The 20,373-nt window shown below is 33.8% G+C and overlaps 4 protein-coding genes and 2 long non-coding RNA genes across 6 annotated transcripts; 4 read left to right on the forward strand and 2 right to left on the reverse strand.

Moving 5' to 3' along the window:
* Positions 1 to 2,079: 2,079 nt before the first annotated feature.
* On the forward strand, positions 2,080 to 4,332 carry FBX2 (F-box protein 2). The gene has a single exon (XM_085710632.1). The coding sequence runs from the start codon at positions 2,345 to 2,347 to the stop codon at positions 4,073 to 4,075; it is 1,731 nt and encodes a 576-aa protein (XP_085566758.1). The 5' UTR covers positions 2,080 to 2,344; the 3' UTR covers positions 4,076 to 4,332.
* A 924-nt stretch (positions 4,333 to 5,256) lies between these two features.
* On the forward strand, positions 5,257 to 7,224 carry LOC146924529 (uncharacterized). The gene is made up of 2 exons (XR_015010701.1): positions 5,257 to 6,080; positions 6,375 to 7,224. It is a non-coding gene; the product is annotated as an uncharacterized LOC146924529 (long non-coding RNA).
* Positions 7,225 to 7,328: 104 nt separating this feature from the next.
* Positions 7,329 to 9,623, forward strand: LOC146924530 (GDSL esterase/lipase At1g71250-like). Its single transcript, XM_085710634.1, has 3 exons — positions 7,329 to 7,918; positions 8,483 to 9,115; positions 9,195 to 9,623. The coding sequence occupies exons 1-3, from the start codon at positions 7,666 to 7,668 to the stop codon at positions 9,425 to 9,427; spliced, it is 1,119 nt and encodes a 372-aa protein (XP_085566760.1). The 5' UTR covers positions 7,329 to 7,665; the 3' UTR covers positions 9,428 to 9,623.
* Positions 7,515 to 8,439, reverse strand: LOC146924531 (uncharacterized). The gene is made up of 2 exons (XR_015010700.1): positions 8,318 to 8,439; positions 7,515 to 8,038 (listed from the first exon to the last, which is right to left on the reverse strand). It is a non-coding gene; the product is annotated as an uncharacterized LOC146924531 (long non-coding RNA).
* Positions 9,624 to 9,709: 86 nt separating the features above from the next.
* Positions 9,710 to 11,515, forward strand: LOC146924532 (geranylgeranyl diphosphate reductase, chloroplastic-like). The gene has a single exon (XM_085710633.1). It carries the CDS (start codon positions 10,016 to 10,018, stop codon positions 11,366 to 11,368), a length of 1,353 nt encoding a protein of 450 aa, XP_085566759.1. The 5' UTR covers positions 9,710 to 10,015; the 3' UTR covers positions 11,369 to 11,515.
* Positions 11,516 to 12,894: 1,379 nt separating this feature from the next.
* Positions 12,895 to 16,277, reverse strand: LOC146924533 (alcohol dehydrogenase-like 7). The gene is made up of 9 exons (XM_085710636.1): positions 16,173 to 16,277; positions 15,785 to 15,921; positions 15,615 to 15,661; positions 14,777 to 15,102; positions 14,604 to 14,686; positions 14,175 to 14,250; positions 13,884 to 14,044; positions 13,346 to 13,510; positions 12,895 to 13,193 (listed from the first exon to the last, which is right to left on the reverse strand). Exons 1-9 carry the CDS (start codon positions 16,228 to 16,230, stop codon positions 13,077 to 13,079), a joined length of 1,170 nt encoding a protein of 389 aa, XP_085566762.1. The 5' UTR covers positions 16,231 to 16,277; the 3' UTR covers positions 12,895 to 13,076.
* Between the last annotated feature and the right edge of the window lie 4,096 nt (positions 16,278 to 20,373).

Below are 20,373 nucleotides of genomic sequence, written 5' to 3' on the forward strand. Positions count from 1 at the left end.
TTTGTTGTAATGTTAATAAAGTCCCTAGAATAGATGGTTCGTGTAATTGTATACTAAGTGTGACTTAATCATGAGATCACATTAATATAAAAAACATTATTCTTAAATGTATCAGTAGTCAAACTTTAATATGAATTGAGATAATAATAATAAAGCGTCAAGACTATTATGTATGTAGACTGATGACCACATCTCATGGGTCATAGATATGAGATATTAAGTCTATACATATATATAAATATTAGGAGTAATATTTATACTGGATTGACCTACCGTGAGGATACTACATAGTATGTTATGAAAATGTCATAAGATATTCTCACAATGATAATAGTGTATATCACTCTTAGATCAGAAACCACTATGATATCTGTATGTGGACTCAAGTGCTTTGCTGCCATTCTAACATTGTATGTAAAAGGATAACCATAACGTTGACTAATGGGTACTTGATGAATCATCCTGAGGGACATGAGTGTCCTAGTTGAGATTTGTCCCTCCTCATAACAGGAGATATTTAGGCCTCTTGATGAAATATGACTGTAAAGTTGCATGGCCATGTCGAACTAAGTCAACATGAGATATTGGACTTATTCGTTATTCAGTATATTTCGGGATCAAGAAATATAAATATACAAGGGTGACAAGATCTATGCCTTGTGATCAATATAGATATTAAGACAAAGGAGTAATTGTACACATGAATATTATCATGGAAATGGTTTCGTCAAATCACTTGACATTCTTGTCACTTGGGTAGCAATGATGTGTTGCTAGATACCGCTCATTGTTTATAATATTAAATATTAGATTTAATATTATTGTCAACGTAACTAGAACCTATGGGGTCACACATAAAAGAACGGTCAAAAGAGAAATATAAGTATGACTTATATGATGAGTGCATTTAGTAAATAACGCTAATTAGTTAGCAAAAGACTAAACTCGTTATTGGGCTTACGAAAGTCCAATAGTGAAATCTGACTGGCATAACACACTTGGAGTTCTATAAATAGAACCCTTGTGTTGAAGTCAGTGTTACACTTTTTTTTTAGAAATCCTAGTTCTCTGAAACTTCTGATTCCTTGACTAGCACCGAGACTTGGAAGAATCGAATCACAGATTCATGACAAATTCGTGATGTTCCAAGGAAAGAAAATCGAATTTTTTTTATTCCACTGGTTATTTTGTAATTCGATTTTCCTTTATAAATGACCCCAAATATTTATTTATGTCCATTTTGTCCTTAAAGCCACGGCACATCTTCTACCCTTATCCAAAAAATGTCAACTTAACTTTTTTTACACTAAACAACCAAAACCTTTTAGACTAACGTGACTAACGAATTTTGAACCCAGGATTTGTTTTGTGAATTATGACTATGATGTCCACATTCAGAGATCAAAATGATTGTGTCTTCTTATTTTATCATTTGAATGAAATTTATTTTTATGTCAAAGTAAAAAGTTATTTTTTGTTGCGTGAACCAATATCTCTGCGCGCAACTGTAAATCATAATCCTTCGAATCAGATATGGCCATGATGGATGACAAAACTCTTTCCCAAGATTTAACAATATTGTATTATCAGAGTTATATTCGAACTGTCAAGACCTCTGGTTAAGCTGGGATAAAGTATTTATCATCTCATTCAAGTGGTTTTGGATAAATATTTTTTTTTTGAGTTTTTTTTGTTTTTAGTTGGTTTCTTTTACTATGATATTTGTACGGAGCTTTCACCGACACTAATCTTCGTCAGAAAACCTGACACACAAGGTGGGTTCTCCTATTCCAAACAATTTTTTTCCATAAAAAAACAAAAAAGTATCTTACCACTTAAGGAGCCAAAATATCTTACCACTTAGACCAATCTATGGTTTTTTTGAGTTGTTTTTATGTATGTATATTTTAAATTTAAAAACAAAAAACAAAAAATCTCCTTCAAGAAAAAAATTATATTTTGAAAATTTTAATTAAAAATAGGGTAGGCAAAAGGTGGTACACACATTATTTTTCCAACCACGTTTTGGATCTCATTCATTTTTTTTAGTTTTTAGTATATCCCTTCTTTGACCGAATTAACCACACAAACCCTTTCACTCTTCTCATTCGCCTCTCTTCTCCACTCATCTCTTTTTCAAGGTATTTTCACCCTCTTATTTCATTTAGTTTTTTATTTATTTATCAATCATTCTTATTTTATTCTCATTCTTTCGGCAAAATTAGGTTAGGTTTCCACTTCTCAATTTTCTCTTCAATTAGGGTTTCGATTTTTTCCCAATTCATTGTTTTCGGGGTTTGATTTTTCACCCCTTTTGATTCATAGCATAGAATCCCATTTTTTTATGGCATTTGATTGTCCACAGAGTATTAAGGTTTCTCAAAATTTGGTAGAAAATCCAGGTATAAGCATAGACATAGTTGAATTGAATCCAAAACCTAATTCCAAAGCAATTTCAATTTCATTCCCTGATTTTGTTACAAGTACCAAATCTGAATCTGGTAAAGGTGAGATTTTTAAGGGGAAATCCAAGCTGAATTCTAAGAAAGAAATCAAAGCAGCCTCTGCTGGTGCTTTGAATCAATCATCAGTTCCTGGTGATGTTGTTATTGGTAATTGTCGGTCAATTACCGACCTGCCTCCGGTGTTGATATCTGAGATTCTGAATTGTCTTGATCCCAAGGAACTTGGAATTGTTTCATGTGTGTCGTCGATTCTGCGTAGCCTTGCTTCTGAGCATCATGCTTGGAAGGAATTCTATTGTGAAAGGTGGGGGCTTCCAGTAGTTCCTGAGGCTGCCCCGGATTCGGATTCTGGGGTTGGGGACTCGGTTAAGGATGAAAAGTCATGGAAGGATATTTTTGTGGAAAGGGATTATAGGAGTAAGACTTTTATGGGAAGGTATAGTATGGATGTGTTGTATGGCCATACTGAGGCGGTTCGGACTGTTTTCTTGTTGGCTTCTGCAAAGCTTATATTTACATCTGGGTATGACACTATTGTGAGGATGTGGAATATGGAAAGTGGGTTGTCGGTTGCATCGTCTAAACCCCTTGGCTGCACCATTCGTGCGGTTGCAGCTGATACAAGGCTGTTAGTTGCTGGTGGTACTGATGGGTTCATTCATTGTTGGAGGGCTGTTGAAGGTTTGCCCCATCTGTTTGATCTTAGAAGCTCACAACAAAACAAGAATATTGAGGTTCGACTTTGGGGTCATGATGGTCCGGTTACTTCACTTGCTTTAGATTTGACAAGGATTTATAGCGGCTCTTGGGACACGACTGTTCGTGTTTGGGATCGGCACTCAATGAAATGCACTGTGGTGTTGAGGCATAGTGACTGGGTTTGGGGACTTGTCCCTCATGATACTACAGTTGTCAGCACATCAGGTTCAAATGTCTATGTTTGGGATACAAATAGTGGTAATTTGGCGACCGTTGTTCTAAATGCTCATGTTGGTAATACTTATGCTCTGGCAAGAAGCCATACTGGGGATTTCATTTTTACTGGGGGTGAAGATGGTTCAATTCACATGTATGAGATTGTTGACGATGGTTATGTGACCGAAGCTCTGCATGTTGCTACATGGGATCCCCACTCTGGTCCTGTGTATTCCCTTGCATTTGAGTTTCCTTGGCTTGTTTCTGCATCAAGTGACGGTAAATTGTCTCTAATTGACGTGAGGAAGCTGCTGCGCAGGAGCAAGCGTGCCATTGGAAAGAGAGCTACGAAGGCAAAGCATTTGGGCGAAGTTAACGTAGAGCCTCCACAGAGGATGTTGCATGGATTTAAGAGTAATCTTTTCTCTGTAGGTATAGGAGCTGATCGAATTGTTTGCGGAGGTGAAGAAGGTGTTGTCAGGATTTGGAATTTCACAGAAGCTTTGGAAATTGAAAGCAGAGTCCGTGCATTGAGAGGAATGCGATTAGAGAACAGAATGAGACGACGTAAGAACCAAACAGAGCTCAACAGTAAAGGGGGTAAGAGTGATCAATGTTCAGCTGCAGCCAAGAAGAATTCAGTGACTTGTATTTGGCCGAGTAAACGTGGGATGGGTGGAAAGACGAAGGCATAGTGATCGATGCCATCAACTGCTTCTAAGCACCAATTAGCTCTATGAGTTAGCTATCCTTTTATGTTTTTACGAAATTGATATATGACCAACTGAAGTTTTATTTTTTGTATTATGATTTAATGATCGGTATTTATGGTAGCAATCAGATCAGACCAATTTTATTCAATATCTATCGCATATGAATTCCAAATTGTAGTGTTTCTACGTGAGAATTGGCTTACACATGGTAATAGCCAATTGGTATTTATGGTTTCTTATGGAGATTTGCCATTTCAAATTTTCAACTAGAATACTGTATACTGTTATCAGATTAAGTTATGCTGTCATTCAGATTTAGCTCTGCTCTTATCATTGCCATTTTTCATTGTCAAATAAGTTGTTGTGTTATACTTAATAAATAATAAGATTATTTTCCCTCAATTTTGAAGCGAACTACTGTTGTTGGCATGGTCTTAGTGTTGGTACCAACAATTTCAGAATTTACATTTGATCATAATGGAATGGAATATTCAATGCTTTAGTTTCCAATTGTAAAATTATGGTCCATGTTTTATTACTGAAAGCATGCAGTAAGATATAAATACGACAGTAAAGATTTCAATTTTTTTAAATATATGCACTCTACAATTTCATTTAATTTGTTTGTGTTCAATTTAACAATTGAAAATGAACAAAATGTCTCTGGATGTTTTACTTTTGAAATATGACCATCAGGCGTGACAAACATCGATGTATGACTAATGCTTTTTTTTTAACAAGATGTATGATTAATGCTTTAGTATCAATATTTTTCTTTCTTTCTAAATCTATCTAATTGTGAGTTTTTATGTTTTGTTTTGGGCAAGGTAAACATTATAGTTTTCTTAATATAATTTAAATTAGTAATTGAAGATGTTACATTCTATCAATTGGGTTGAGTCTAGCGGAAGAGATCAGACTACATTTATGGTCTAACATGTCTTGAATGCGATTACCTCAAAACGAGATGAGGGAACCCACAAATAAAAAAAACATGTGTTTGCATTTTGATATATGTTTTTTTAATTAAGGGCATTGCAATCGAACACTTGATAGGAAAATAGTGCGGGGTGCCTCATTAACATATCAATTGTTTTCGGTCATTGAGTAAAAATATACTCCATCCGTCCTGGAATATCTGACCCATATACTAAAAAAAAGTGTCCCAAAATAACTGATCCATTTCAATTTTCAATACAACTTTCATCATTCCCAATACAATATAACTCTAATTAATATTACTTTCATTATTCTCAATACAATATATCCCACTTTCCCCTTTATTTATACATTTTTCTTAATCTGTGTGAAAAACCAAATTGGGCCAGATATTCTGGGACGGAGGGAGTATATTGTTTGTAGGCATGATAGTACTAAGTAGATTTTCTGCAAGATTAGCTATATCAAAACACAGATGTTCAAGCTGGATACTGCAAAGTTCTTCAACAAACAAGGCTTCATTCGATGGAGTCATCTTTAAGCATCTTTAAGTCTTTGTCAATGTTAAATACCACGAAATCTAAATGTTGGTGCATATGAAGAAATGCAAAACATTTATTTGAAGACATTAAATTTACAAACGAGTCTCTAGAGAAAGCTTAATGCACCAGCATGCACGTAGAAATTGTAAGAAAAACATGAAAGATTGTGGTTTGTGATGATCTAAAGAAAACGGATTCTATTTACATAAGGGTAAAAATATATTTTTACCAAATCTACAATCAATCCAAACATAGAGCAGCTCGCGGTACCTTTCTGTTGTTCTAACTTAAGGTTTAGAGTTTACAATCTTGTATTCAAATACTATGGTTCAATAAACTATACCCAACAAATTAATTATACAGGTGGTTTTCAATAATCTGTTTACAGAAGTTGCACATGTGTGGGAAGGTTCTATCCCACTCGTGAGAAGACAAATGATAGTTCTATAAGAATCAACACAGAGAGAAAGACCAAGCTAGGTGAAAAAGATAACAAAAAAGAATGTGTAAGTACTTTGTTTTTCCTTTTTTTTGTACCTATCTTTGTTGTCTGATCAATTTGTCATACACTTAGAAATATATATTTTAAATTGGGTAAATAACTTGATCTATCAATTTAAATTATGCTTTGTTCTATCTTTAAATGTGTACTGAATTTTCTGTGCGCTTTTATATGTATATGTGCGATCATATGTTCTTGCCTCCCAAGTCCTTTTTGTGATTTTGTTCAATTTATTTCTTAAACCTTAGTTAAGATTTCTTTCATGCATTTGTTTAATTGATAATGTGGTTCCTTGTAGGTTGCATCTAACATCTAAGGGTGTTGATATTAAGGAGTAGATGCTAGCAAATAATGTATGATGATAACCATTGAAGGGGAATTGTTCAATATGGTTTGCCATGTCTTGTATTAATTGAAACTCTACCCTTTAAAGTTTATCAATGGTCATATTTGCAACTGCAATCAAAAGTGAGTGCAAGCAATCCACTTCCGGGTGAACTAACCAAGACAAATTGAAAAATGTTGAAATAGTTAAAGTACAAGTTAGATTATAGTTTAAATCAATTTGAATAAATTTTTCAAGAATTACATATGAAAAGATTCTTGTTATGAGTTATTATTTTTTAAACAATAAGCCTTATGTATATGAGTTGATATTTAGTTTATGCATCTCAATTTTTTAAATACTCCCTTATTTAACTTCCTAAATTATAAAAAGAAAAAACTTAAAAGGCTAATGTTAACTTGTGCCCTCAAAGCACATGTTAAGATACTCATTATAGAAATACACATATCAAAAGGAGTGCATTCAACTTCTTAAAAGTTGTTATATTGTGTTTTCCAATGCAAAATTGCTCTATTTAGATTGCTTAACATGTGCCCTAAGGGCAAGTTAACATGACCCAACTTAAAATTATGCTGATGATTGTCATTTTTAAGAACGTATATATCAATTTTTTAAGATTTATTTTTTCAAGAAGTATATATCAATTTTTTAAAGATTTATTTTTCAAGAAGTATATATCAATTTTTTAAGAACGTTTATCACTAGAAGGTATTTAACTAAAGGTTTGGTAAACTTGCAAAGCATGATGACTGTCATTTTTCTATGATATTTACCTTCCTAAATTAAAAAAAGAAAAAAGAAATGAACAAAACATAAATTATGCTGATGAAGTTTGTTGAGAAATGCCAACAATGTGACAGTTTTTTCTTCTAAAAATTAAAAAGAAAAGTACACACTTTGTCCAGTGACAGCATAGTAGGTTATGAATGAAGTTGTTTCCCTTCCTCTATAATCAAATGGGAAACTTTTCTTATCAATTTTGAACTTCAAACTTCATTTGATTGCTAACTTACAAAAAACACTTCTTCAATTTAGACAAGTGAGCTTAAGGTTGAAACCAATAAGCTAATTATTTTGCAGGATTATTTTAGCTTTACTTATAATTTTGTGCCAAACAAGCACCTTCATTCTAACTGGAATGGCATAGCAGTGACACCAAGTCACCAACCTTGGCGACAAATCAGTTCATGCTCCAAAAAGTGATACAAAACAAAACAAATTGAATAGACAAAGATAAAAGAATATGAGAAGAAGAGGGACTTTAGTTCATTATCCTACTGCAGTTGTTATGCTAATGTGCATGTTTCGCAGCATAGTTCATGGCCAACAATACACTGCCAATGGAAGAAACGGATCACTTCTATCATCATTGTTTATACTAGGGGATTCCTCTGTTGATTGTGGAGACAATACTCTGCTCTACCCTCTGCTTCATGGTCGTCTCTCTCTGTATCCGTGTAATGGTTCAGATTCCTCTCTTCTTCCTCAACTTATAGGTACTCTTCTTTTTCTTCTCTTGATGATTTATTCCAAGACCCAAATTCTGATCCTTGATATTGCAGAAAAATGCAATCAAATGTGATTGACCCGGCTGCAATTAGGTCGGAATGAGGTTGCTGAGACATAAAAAATCTTGACTTTGCAACCACAATTGTGGTCTCAAACCCTTTGTAGAACTATGCAGTATAGTTGGAAAGTTATAATTTGAAAGCATTGCATTCAAATTATGGAAAAATAAATCTTCTTTTACTGATTATAACAATTCCTATGATGGTAAATGAAAACATTTTTCCTTTCTTTTTTCTGTACACTGATGTGAATGAAAAAAATATATATCGATCGCATAGAAATATAGGAATCAATGAAATATTAATAGCGAGTGCAGACAAATGTACCTCATTCTTATGCACCAACTTGAAACCTTGGTCATGCTTAGCCATGTACATATCAGCTGCAATATCTGCAGATTTTTCAGTTTTAATTATTTTGAGTATAAACAAATTTAAACCAGGCTTGCGTTGTTAATAACATTAATTGTTGTAATGAAATCATCGTTGCAGCTGAGAAGATTGGATTGACATCAATTCAACCATTTTACGCTCAAAATGGATCTCTGAATGAGATTCTTGGTGGTCTCAACTTTGGATCAACACAAGCTACAATCATGAACCAGGGAGGCTTCAGCCACCAGTCTCTAAACCAACAACTACGCCAAGTCTCTGAGAGCATGCAGCTACTGCAACTGCATCTAAGCGAAAAAACTGCTCTCGAATTTACAAAATCTTCCATCTTTTTCCTCTCATTTGGAAAAGAAGATTACATTGATTTATTCCTACACAACTCTTCCAACCCTATGTTAAACCACAGCGCAGAATATTTTGCGACCATTTTGGTCAATCAGATGACAAATGCAATGAGGTATCTTTATGATGCAAACGCAAGGAAGATCATATGCTTAGGAGTTCTTCCTCTGGGATGTACACCAAGAATAGCGTGGGAGACAAATCAGACATCAGATGGTGGTATCAATGGAAATGGTTGTGTAGATAATGTCAATAATTGGGTCTTGGAATACAATAGATTGCTGGATGAGCACATAGTCCAGCTTAATGCAGAATTTACTGATGCTCGTATAGTGTTCTGTGATGTATACAGTGGAATATTGGAGATTATAAACAGACCAAGGTTTTATGGTATGTTTTTCTCCCCTGTATAAAACTAATAAATTTTCATATGAAGAAATTTTATGAAGTGATCTCTTAATATACACAGGTTTTGAAGACACAAAGAGTGCATGTTGTGGGCTTGGTTTGAATTGTGCAATGGTAGGGTGTATCTCTACAGAAATGGCCTGTAATCAAGCTTCAGGACATGTTTGGTGGGACTTGTTCAATCCTACAGAAGCAGTGAACTCTATTTTAGCTGAAGCAGCCTGGTCTAACCAACCTATACCGGATCTTTGCCGTCCTTTCACCATCCATGAATTGGTCAAGGCCAAAACCTAGCATTTAATTGCTCTGTTTCATAAGATTCGTTCATATGTTTCAAGAATCATTACTAGTTTCAAAACTAGTAGTATGTTTAGATGAACAGTGAGTTTGTCAAAATCATGGTGACACTGATTTTGTAAAAATTCCAAAGTGTAACTTTTGCTAAAATTGCAGTAGCTCACCGTGATTATGACAATTTTACCGTTAATCCAAACATGCACTAAGTTTCAGAACAATTTGGAATTGCAAAATAAAGCCATAATCTAAGCACTTATAGTAATAGCACAAAAGTGATTAAAGTGTTGGTGCTAGGTTTGCATTGGAAACCATTTCTATATTGTAGTATAGTATATTACAGCACTAATAACAGTGTTTATTGTTATAAAATTGGGTTTTGGTGCTGACATGATTTGTCTTTGTCCTCTCAAATTGAATTAAACAATGCATTAGCACTACTAAACAAAGATCTCGAGAGTTTACAAAAGATATTAACTTTATTAAAGGGAAATTAGAATACTATAAATGCTTTCTCAAAACCCTAAATCACACTCATTGACTCAAACAAAACCCAGAATCCCCAAAACTAGATCTTAACTATTCTCCATGGCATTGAAAATTCAAACCTTTTTGCCTTCACTCTCAGTTCCAACTTCAAAACCCAAACAACACTTCCACTCAATTACTATATCAGCCTCGAATTCAACACGTCCATTGATAGCCGGCCGCAAGCTACGAGCAGCAGTGATCGGCGGAGGACCAGCTGGATCCTCCGCCGCAGAAGCTCTAGCAAGCGGTGGCGTCGAAACCTTCTTATTCGAGAGAAACCCGCCGTCAACACCGAAGCCATGCGGCGGAGCAATCCCTCTCTGCATGCTGGAAGAATTCGACATTCCTCACCACCTCATCGACCGCCACGTCACACAAATGCGCATCTTCTCACCTTCAAACATCGCCGTCGACTTCGGTAAAACTCTAAAACCAAACGAATTCATCGCCATGCTCCGCCGTGAAGTCCTCGATTCATTTCTCCGATCCCGCGCCGTTTCCGCCGGCGCCGAACTCATCTCCGGCCTAGTCACCTCCCTCGATCTCCCAACCTCACCGAACTCACCCTACACCATCAACTACACCAACAAAGCCTCATCGAAAAACTCCCTCGCCGTCGATGTCGTGATCGGCGCCGATGGCGCCAACAGCCGCGTCGCGAAATCAATCTCTGCAGGCGATTACACCTGCGCGATCGCGTTTCAAGAAAGAATCAAATTATCGGACGAGAAAATGAAGTATTACGAAAATCTCGCCGAGATGTACATAGGTGATGACGTGTCACCGGATTTTTACGCGTGGGTTTTTCCTAAATGTGACCACGTGGCAGTGGGTACTGGTACGGTACGGTCAAAACACGATATTAAGCTGTACCAGCGAGCTATAAGAGAAAGAGCAATGTCAAAGATCAACGGTGGAAAAGTTATCAAAGTAGAGGCCCACCCGATTCCTGAGCACCCGCGTCCTATTAGAGTTAGAGGACGCGTGGCGCTCGTGGGTGATGCAGCGGGTTATGTTACCAAGTGTTCGGGTGAAGGTATTTATTTTGCTGCAAAGTCGGGTCGAATGTGTGGAAACGGCATTGTTAGAGCTTCTGAAGGTGGAGAAAAGATGATTAACGAATCTGATCTTAAGAGAGAGTATCTTAAGGAATGGGATGCGAAGTATATTAACACATTTAGGTTTTTGGATCTTTTGCAAAAGGTTTTTTATGGTAGTAATGCATCTAGGGAAGCTTTGGTGGAGCTTTGTGGTGATGAGTATGTTCAAAGGATGACATTTGATAGTTACTTGTATAAGAAGTTGGCTCGTGGGAGAGTGTGTGATGATGTTAAGCTTTTTATGAATACTATCGGGAGTTTAATTAGGTGTAATGATGTAGGAACACGTATGAAGGGTTTGATTTTGTAGAGGATCCTTCTTTGCCTGGTTGGGAATTATTGATATTTATGGGTCTCTATTATCTTTTCCCTACATTGTTGTAATCTCAATTTGTGTCTTTGTTTTGGTCATGGCTTTCCTTCCACGCAAGAAAAATAAAATGATATTCTCTACCCATCTTATGTGTTGATTATTGTCTATTTATAAATGATTAGGTTTTTTCAATCGGAGTTGGACAATGGTGATCGAGTCAATAACGGGACATCTGCTCTTTTTTTTTTTTTTGAAAGAACGGGACATCTGCTTTTAACAAGTAAGGTTGGTCTGCCTCTAAGTAAACTACTCAAATAATCAAACATCCCAAATCTTTCTTATAAATAGTTGTTAGAAACTCTCCTAACACCATTTTGATACTTATATCGGTTTTATTAGATCAAATATAAGTGAAAAACTAACTTAAAAATTTAAAAACTTAGAATTATACACGGGACATTTTACCATTGAGTACAAATTAAAAATAATTATAACGAAGGAGACAAGTTATAGCTAATATAAATTTCAAAATAATTATTAACCATATGACATGTCATCACTGATATATAATTATAAAATATTTGTTACACACGAAACAAGTTGTTACTGTTAACTTTAAAAATTATTATTATACACTGGCGAAATCTTCACTGATACAAATCCACCAGCATCTACTTTTACTAACAATATCTAAAAATCTAAGTCCATCAAAATAAATAAATTAGTGTATAGTTATTAGTGGAAATTAGTTACACACAACAATTATCCGTAATTAGTATTTTATACACATGACACGTCATCAGCGATATGGATTATAAAATAATAATTATACACATGAAAAGTTGTCATTGTTAAAATTTAAAAGTTATTATTACACATTGGCTAAATCGTCGTTGATACATATTTTAAAATAGTTGTTATAAAGGAGACAATTTATCACTGGTCATAATTTAAAAATTATTATTATACACATGACATGTTGTCATTGATAAAAAAAAAATTAAAATAATTATTATACACGAGACAAGTCATCAATGATATAAATTTTAAAGTAATTGTTATACATGAGCCAAGTCGTTGGTGATCCAAGTTTTAAAATAAACATCTTACATATGACAAATTGTCACTACTAAAAATGTAAAATTATTGTTATACACGGGACAAATCGTCATTGATTATACACTGGACAAGTCGTTGCTAATGATATTTTGAAATAATTATTACGCATAAGACAAGTTTGAATTTTAAAAGAAATGCACAAGACGAGTTGTCGTTTCTGAAAAGTTACAAAAATATTATTATACAAAAGACAAGACTTCATTACTAATTTTTTTTTCCAAGTTAATATTTTAATTTAGCAAACCTACTCCAAAATTATATATTTTTTGAGGAAAAAACTCCAAGATATGTTATTATATTTTTTATTTGGAGAAAAAAAAATATATAAGTGGATATTATTGTTGAATCAAAAATATAATACACAAATATTTGGCCATCACATCCAAATTAATTACATAAACTAATAATTAAATTGCATCAAAACTCTTATAAACATTTCATAATTTTTAACAAATAACAAACGTTTACTGTACCCGTGCGTCAGCACGGATTTGTTACTAGTTATTCATATTTTATATATTGACATAATTCAAAGGCTGAATGCAACAATTTACATATTGAAAGATGACATAAACAAGAGGCGAACTCATTTGTCCATCCAAATCACACACCGAAGACACTCTCCTTTTGTCAACAAATCAAAAGCTTTGTTGATGTCTTTAAATTCCACCTCATGTGTAACAAAATCATCCAAATTGAGTTCCTGATAAATAATTGGAGAAAAAATTTACCAAAAAATTGTTGACATTACTATTGTTTACATAAATAAACTACTACTTTGTTTTATAAAATGTTAGCAAAAGAGGGGAAGAAATTATAAACTTAAAAAAATCAGAAAAAGAAATGACATAGCACCTTGTCCATGTAGCGTTTAAAAAGAATGGGTACATCAGACTTGGGTTTGAGTCCTCCAAATATAGACCCCATAAGAGTCTTCCCTTGAAAAAGGACATCAGTACTATTGATACTCAACTTAGATCCTGGCTTGTCCACTCCTAACATAATTGTTTTTCCCCAACCCTGAAATCAAAACACCAATTTTCCAATCCATTCTTTCAACAAGTATGCAGCAGTTAATCAAATATTGAAAATTGCACACAAATGAAGAATATGGAATTTCAAATTAATTAGTTCAAAACCAAAGTTGCATTAGTCCGAGTGGAACTGGACTCGGATCTCTCAAGCAAGGTTTCGGGTCCAAGCATTGTGGATGAAAAAAAATGTGGTTGGAAGGATAGACTCCATAAGGGTGGCCAACTAGACACCATGACAGTTGGCAGAGATTAGTAATCGGCAAAATCGGTAGATACTTTGCACCAATAACATGGTTAAAATAAAGCAAAAATTAGTTAGCACAAATGAAAACAATGCACACTTTGAGATAGAAATATACCTTTCTACATGAAGCATATGCTTCATGCACCAATGATGCCATACCAACACATTCAAAGCAATAATCTGCTCCTCCATCAGTCATCTCTATGATAACCTGAGTCACAGATTTGTTTTCCAATTCTCCAGGATTTACAAAGTCTGTGACTCCAAACTTCTTCGCTGAATAAAGGGGAGGAAGAAAATACATAATTTAGACATGATAATAAATTCTAAATTAAATTATTAAAACATTATTATTTGACTTTATACTTAATGTGATAATGATAATAATAAACAAATATTGCATTACCAATTTCAAATTTTTCTGGCTTGATATCCACACCTATAATCCTAGTTGCTCCACAAAGTCTAGCTCCTTCAGCCACCTAGGAAACAATTCAATTACAATAAGCATTTTAGCATACAAAACTACAAAGGTTTTGCTTGGATAAACAACTTAATTAAGCGTTTATAGCAAAAGCGCTTATCATTTAAGTGTTTATGATAAACTATTTTTACAACAAAAGATAAAATATAATTGGACTATGTTCATATAAGTTATAAGTTGTTCTCATAGACTATTATGGAGAGCTTATAGAGATAAGTTGAAAACAGCTTATAGACTTATCATAAGCTCTCTGAAATAGTCTAGTGTTCATACCAATAGAGAAGCTCAAATAAGTCGGTCCAAACAGGCCCAAACTACAAAACGAAAACATAAACTAAGGAGAATCCATACCGCTAATCCAATACATCCGAGTCCAAAAATAGCTACTGTCGACCCCGGTTCAACATTTGCTGTTTTCCATGCAGCACCTACCCCTAAGAATTGATGTTTGATAAAAATATTGAATTAGATCAATTTTGTTTAGTTATGAACTAAAATAAAATAACAACCTTGAATTTGCATACCTGTTGATACACCACAACTGAGGAGGCATGCCCTGTTGGGAGGAATTGTTGGATCAATCTTGAGTAGATTGGCAATGTCAACCACAGTATACTCACTAAAACTAGAGACAAATATGAAATGGTTTATAATCTCTCCATTTAGATCAGTGAATCTAGTGGTATCATATCTAAGCATCCAAGGTTTAATATCAAAAGGAAACTTTGAACAAAGGTTGCTCTTTGTTGATTTGCAATCTATGCACTCTTCACAATCAGCCATGAAGATTGGGATAACTATGTCTCCCTTTGTAACTTCTGTTACTTCCTCTCCAACACTTTCCACAACCCTGGATCACATAAAAATTAATTAAAACTTGAACATCATCAACTTCTATAGTATTTAAATAATTAAATGTATGAAAAAATGAGACCAACGTATTTAGTTCGGATTGTTAAACGGACTTCGCTCACTCTCAAAAATTGGTAACGATGAAGGTGTCCAAGTACATTATAAACATTACACTAATATCGCGTTAAACAGAATTGGATCTCACTCTTAAAAGTTAGCTCAGATAATGAAAGTGGTAAATACATATAATCGTTGCAAACCTAAGAACTTTGGCAATGTGAGACACAAATGCAACTTCAAATTGACCAAAAAAAAGTTAAAAAATTAGAGTTTTTTTAATCTTGATTTGAAGACTTCAAATTGTTAACTACGTGCATGCGTGGAGTGTATGACCACACAAACAGGGTAGAATAAATATGTACTTCCTTCCTTTACCTAATTAGGAAATGAGAAATATTTTCAATAAATGAACACAATATACAAATTAATAAAATGCATGGACTCACTCACCCAATTGCCTCATGACCCATTATCCTTGGAAAAATTGCAGGAGGCTCCTTCAAAAGTAAAAAAAGAAACACAAAAATCATATTTAAAAAATAATTCAGAATTGTTAATAAGACAAATAAACAAATATTAAATAAAAAGAATCAAATAAAAAACATAAAAAAAATAAAAACCTGCATTTTCCAAAAAATGATATCACTGTGACAAAGAGAGGTGCATATAATACGAATCCTAGCTTCATGTGGCATTGGTGGTGCCACAAAGATCTCCTCAATAATCAGTGGCTCACCTGGTTTGCGACAAACCGCAGCTACAAAATTTGCAAATAGTATTATTACATTCATAGTTTTTTTATTTCATAGTTTCATACAAATGATGTACCAAAAAAAAAAAAAATAGTTTCATACAAATGAAATTAACTTATGATATTATCAAATTAAATTGAATGGTACAGAAATTTATTATATAAATCCTTCAAAAAAAAAACTATTACATAAAAAAAAACGAACAGCAAAGACTGAAGTTATGTTTTAATGAGTCATGGGAGACATGTACACACACCTTTACATCTTATGGGTTGTTGGCCATCACTTGTTGCTGCAGCAGGTTTATCTTCCATGGCGATGAGTCAAGGGAGGGTACTGGAAGGATTGTTTTATTAGAGATAACGTATGATGTAATGTAACTGAAAAGATATTTAGGAGATTTTGGAGAAAGGTAAATAATATTTTTGATAGTGAAAGGGAAGTAATAAAATAGTATATAATATGGACTGACTAAAAAAGCAAAAATAATACCTTCTAAATAAACAGGGATACTATGTAAGAAGAACAAACACTTTGAATTTTCCTAAAAAGATACTTTGATTTTTTACTTTTTGAGTGATTAGCAAAGTACATTATCAAATCCTATTTATAGGAGTTAATAAAGTAAACCAATTATATGGAACAAACCAAATGTCAAGACCAATACATGCAACCAGTCAGGTGTTACTCATTCAAGAAATCGGATTTCACTTGTGTACCATTAAGGTACCAATGGTATATATCATTGGCCAATTAGAGTGTGCCACCTACCAATGTTACTTTATAAATGCTTTGTTTGATATATTTTTTTAAAGGGTGTGCCACGTGGCACATTCTAATTGGGCAATGGTATATACCATTATGGTACACAAGTGCTATCCGATAGCAAAGTGTGACTTGAGCTTGCATCATTGTTTTGGCTTATATCATTGGATCATTTATTTTGGCTTATATTATTCTCCACGTGTTGGAAATGCCTCGTTCTTGAGTCGAGCTCAACTTCATCATCAAGATAGGGTGAAAGATAAGCTACGTTGAAAGTCGCAAAAACTCCATATGTTCGAGTAGTTATACCTTGTATGCATTGTCATTGATTTTTTTACACAATTTTGAACAGGCCATAAGCTCTCGGAGATAATTTAGACTTTGCCGGATTAGGAAAACTTCTCTTATGCAAGTGTATCCAAACCAAGTATCATTTCTTAAGAGTCTGGAATCTTTTGTGTTTGTTTCGTTGAGCCTCATACCTAAAATATTGTTTCTAGATTTTCTCGCAATCTTTCCTACTACAGAGTAAGGTTGAATATTCGACGAGGGAGTCAAGTTTAGCAGGCTATAGGGATGTGTACCATATACCACAAAGGGGCATTTTCCAGCATTTTAATTGGTTGACTTGTTGTTGGCAAACTTGACTTGTGCAAGAATGAGATCCTATTGTTTCAAGCAATGTTTTGAAAGTCTGTAATCTTTTGTGTTTGTTTCGTTGAAACTTATACCTGAAGTTTTGTTTCTAGATTTTCTCACAATCTTTCCTTCCACACAGTAAGGTCGAATGTTTGACGAGGGAGTCAAGTCTAGCGAGCTATGGGGATGTGTACCATATACCACCTCAAAGGGGCATTTTCTAGCAGTTTGATTGGTTGACTTGTTGTTGGCAAACTTGACTTGTGCAAGAATGAGATTCCATTGTTTTAAGCAATGTTTTGAAATCGGATAAAATATCAAATCGACCAGAGCTACAGATCATGGTTCAATCAGATAAACCGAATATTAAGAAATAAATGATATAAATAATATGTGTTTTCCTCTCAATGTTGATAGCAGTGTTTTCCTCGATTCCAACTTAGGAGGTTTTGGTGGTCTTATTCGTGATCATACGTGTTTTTTTAGAATGGTTTCTTCGAGAAAATTAGTAGACCTTGATCTCCATGCTGAGATTTTGGATTTATATCATGGTTTTAAATTGTGTTAGGAAACAAACTTTAAGCAGATGTTGTGCCTCCCTGATTCAACTACTGTAGTTGACCTCATCCAAAAGGATCTGAATGTGCATCACAAGTATGGAAGTTTGATCATGGCGATTAAGCTCATTCCCTATAGAGATTGGGTGGTTAGTTTGCGACTTATTTTGTGTGAGGGTAACGATGAAATTGATTTCTTAGCTAAAAAGGGGCTCTAAGTAATGATAGTAGTCTTGTTATTTTGCATGAAGCCCCCTCCTGATATGGTCTTTATCCTCTTAGCGGATGTCATGAATGTTGAGTTTGTTCAACCCTAATTTGAGTCTTTTTCTTGGTTTCCCTTTTTTTAACAAAAAAAAAAACTCAAACTGTGTTTCTTTACTTGTCGTCCTGTGTTCATTTCCTCATCTCTTTCATTTGAAACTGTACATGCATATATTTTCTTAAACAGACCTATAAGAGAAACCAGCGTAAACAACCATATATTTTCTACAATAAAAAATATCAACTTGCATGATATTTATTTTTAAAAATAGCGATATAACAGGACCAAAGAGATAAGATGTGATATATTTATCCTCTTCTCCTAGTTCAAATATGCTTCATTTTCTTCTCCTTCCTCTCATCTCTCTAATTTGATTTAACATGTTCTCATCCTCCTAGATTTGGTATGTTATTTTGAGAGAGAAAAATTACACTTTTTTTGGACTGAGTGGTTCTCTGTAACCGGTTCAACAATTTGCTCAATTTTTACCGATTCAGACTTATTTGAACGGATTTATAACGGTTTTACCTGACCAACATTTTTCAAGGCCTATTCGGGCCGGATTCAGCCCCAGTTCGTGGTTCAGTCGGTCTTACCACCCAATCTAGTTTTAAAAACATTGGTTTCAAGTTCTCTCTAGTAAATCTCGGAAGAAGATTTACAACAAGCTTATTGATTGCCTCATCTTTATCATCTTTTTGGAGGTGACTTACACTATTGAATTGAAACTTTGTTCTCATATTTATCGACAAAGTCCTCTAAAAAATGGCTTAAAATGTTTACATCTTGATCTGAAGTGATGCCTTTTGGAATTCTATGAAGACAAACAGTCTCCTTGAAGTATAGATATGTAGTTTGAACAACAATGTTGGTCTTTTGACGAGGAATGATGGATGCCATCTTTGGAAACATGTCCACAACTACCGTTATGATGTCCTTCTACTGTTGAGCTCGAGGCCAAGTGTTATTCATTCACATTTCATAACCTGTGAAAGTCTGGACCATCTTGATATAGATCCTTGATAGTAAAAAACAATGGCTTTCATCCATAGAGTATAAAGTAGATTATGGTGTCTATTGAGAGCATCAACAAAAAAAGTTTGATATCTCGTCTTGTGCTTGAGAAAGAATGGATATGGTTGCAAGAACTCACTCCATGATGCATGTTTGCGTTTGATCATGTGTTGAGAATGGAAGTACTTAAAAGCTTCATGGTCAGAGTAGAGGATAAACTTTGAGCAACAAATAATGACTTCAATTTTGTAAAGCACGAACAACGACATAAAACTCATGGTCATCCATACTACATATACTCTCTCCGATCACAATATAAATCAAATACATTAGTACATGTATACTTAATGTGATGAGAGAAAGAGTACATGTACACTTGTTAATACGATATGAATACATAAAGCACACGACCATTTACAAGTTATGATTTTATATTCAATGGTTGAGAGTACTTTGAAGGTGGTTCCGACCACTCTTAAGATTACTATTTTATCCAAAGTAATGCAAATCACTTGTGTCCTATAAAATCTTAGATAGAAAACACATTAAGTTGGATCTAACGTATTAGTTTAGGCTTGCCAAATACTCAAAATTAAGTATGAGTAAATTGCCTCATTCAACTCTTTTTCCACCTAATTAAACATCTAAGTTGAAGTTAATGATTAAAATACCTAACAAGAAACGAGTAAAGATTCTTTTATTTTCTTAAATGAAATAAACATCGCTAAATTTATAAATGTGTGCATAATTATTAACACCCTAACAGATTTATAATTATTTTTCTTCAAAAAGTTATTCCAAAAATAAAGTCTTATTCAAGTATAAATTTATACTCCTTAAAAAAAAGTATAAAATTATTAACCCTAATAGGAAGTTATATATTTATTTTTCTTAAAAAAATATCTTCGGCCAAAAGTTGGCATACCACTCATATTTTTCATTATAAATTTATTCCAAAAGTAAAGTTATAGAATGGGTACATAATTTTTTTTACAGGAAATGGGTACATAATTATTAACACCCTAATAAGAGATTTATAATTATTTGAGTCTAATTATTTTTCTTCAAAAAGATATTCCAAAAGTAAAGTCTTATTCAAGTATAAATTTATACTCCTTAAAAAAAGTATAAAATTATTAACCCTAATAGGAAGTTATATTATGTACCTATAAAGTTAGAAAAACATAACAATTTCTTTCAAAATAATAAAATTCACA

The sequence above is a fragment of the Medicago sativa genome, chromosome 5 (genome assembly GCF_051527215.1).
Source record: "Medicago sativa cultivar Bolivia chromosome 5, Bolivia_mono, whole genome shotgun sequence".
NCBI lineage: Eukaryota > Viridiplantae > Streptophyta > Magnoliopsida > Fabales > Fabaceae > Medicago > Medicago sativa.

Coding starts and splice junctions, on each gene's coding strand:
- LOC146924533 (XM_085710636.1), bottom strand. CDS start 16,230: ATGGAAGATAAACCTGCTGCAGCAACAAGTGATGGCCAACAACCCATA. Junction 14,045..14,174: donor GCCAGAAAAATTTGAAATTG/GTAATGCAATAT, acceptor CCCTTTATTCAG/CGAAGAAGTTTGGAGTCACA. Junction 13,194..13,345: donor TTAAACGCTACATGGACAAG/GTGCTATGTCAT, acceptor ATTATTTATCAG/GAACTCAATTTGGATGATTT.
- LOC146924532 (XM_085710633.1), top strand. CDS start 10,016: ATGGCATTGAAAATTCAAACCTTTTTGCCTTCACTCTCAGTTCCAACT.
- FBX2 (XM_085710632.1), top strand. CDS start 2,345: ATGGCATTTGATTGTCCACAGAGTATTAAGGTTTCTCAAAATTTGGTA.
- LOC146924530 (XM_085710634.1), top strand. CDS start 7,666: ATGAGAAGAAGAGGGACTTTAGTTCATTATCCTACTGCAGTTGTTATG. Junction 7,919..8,482: donor TCTTCTTCCTCAACTTATAG/GTACTCTTCTTT, acceptor TCATCGTTGCAG/CTGAGAAGATTGGATTGACA. Junction 9,116..9,194: donor AAACAGACCAAGGTTTTATG/GTATGTTTTTCT, acceptor TAATATACACAG/GTTTTGAAGACACAAAGAGT.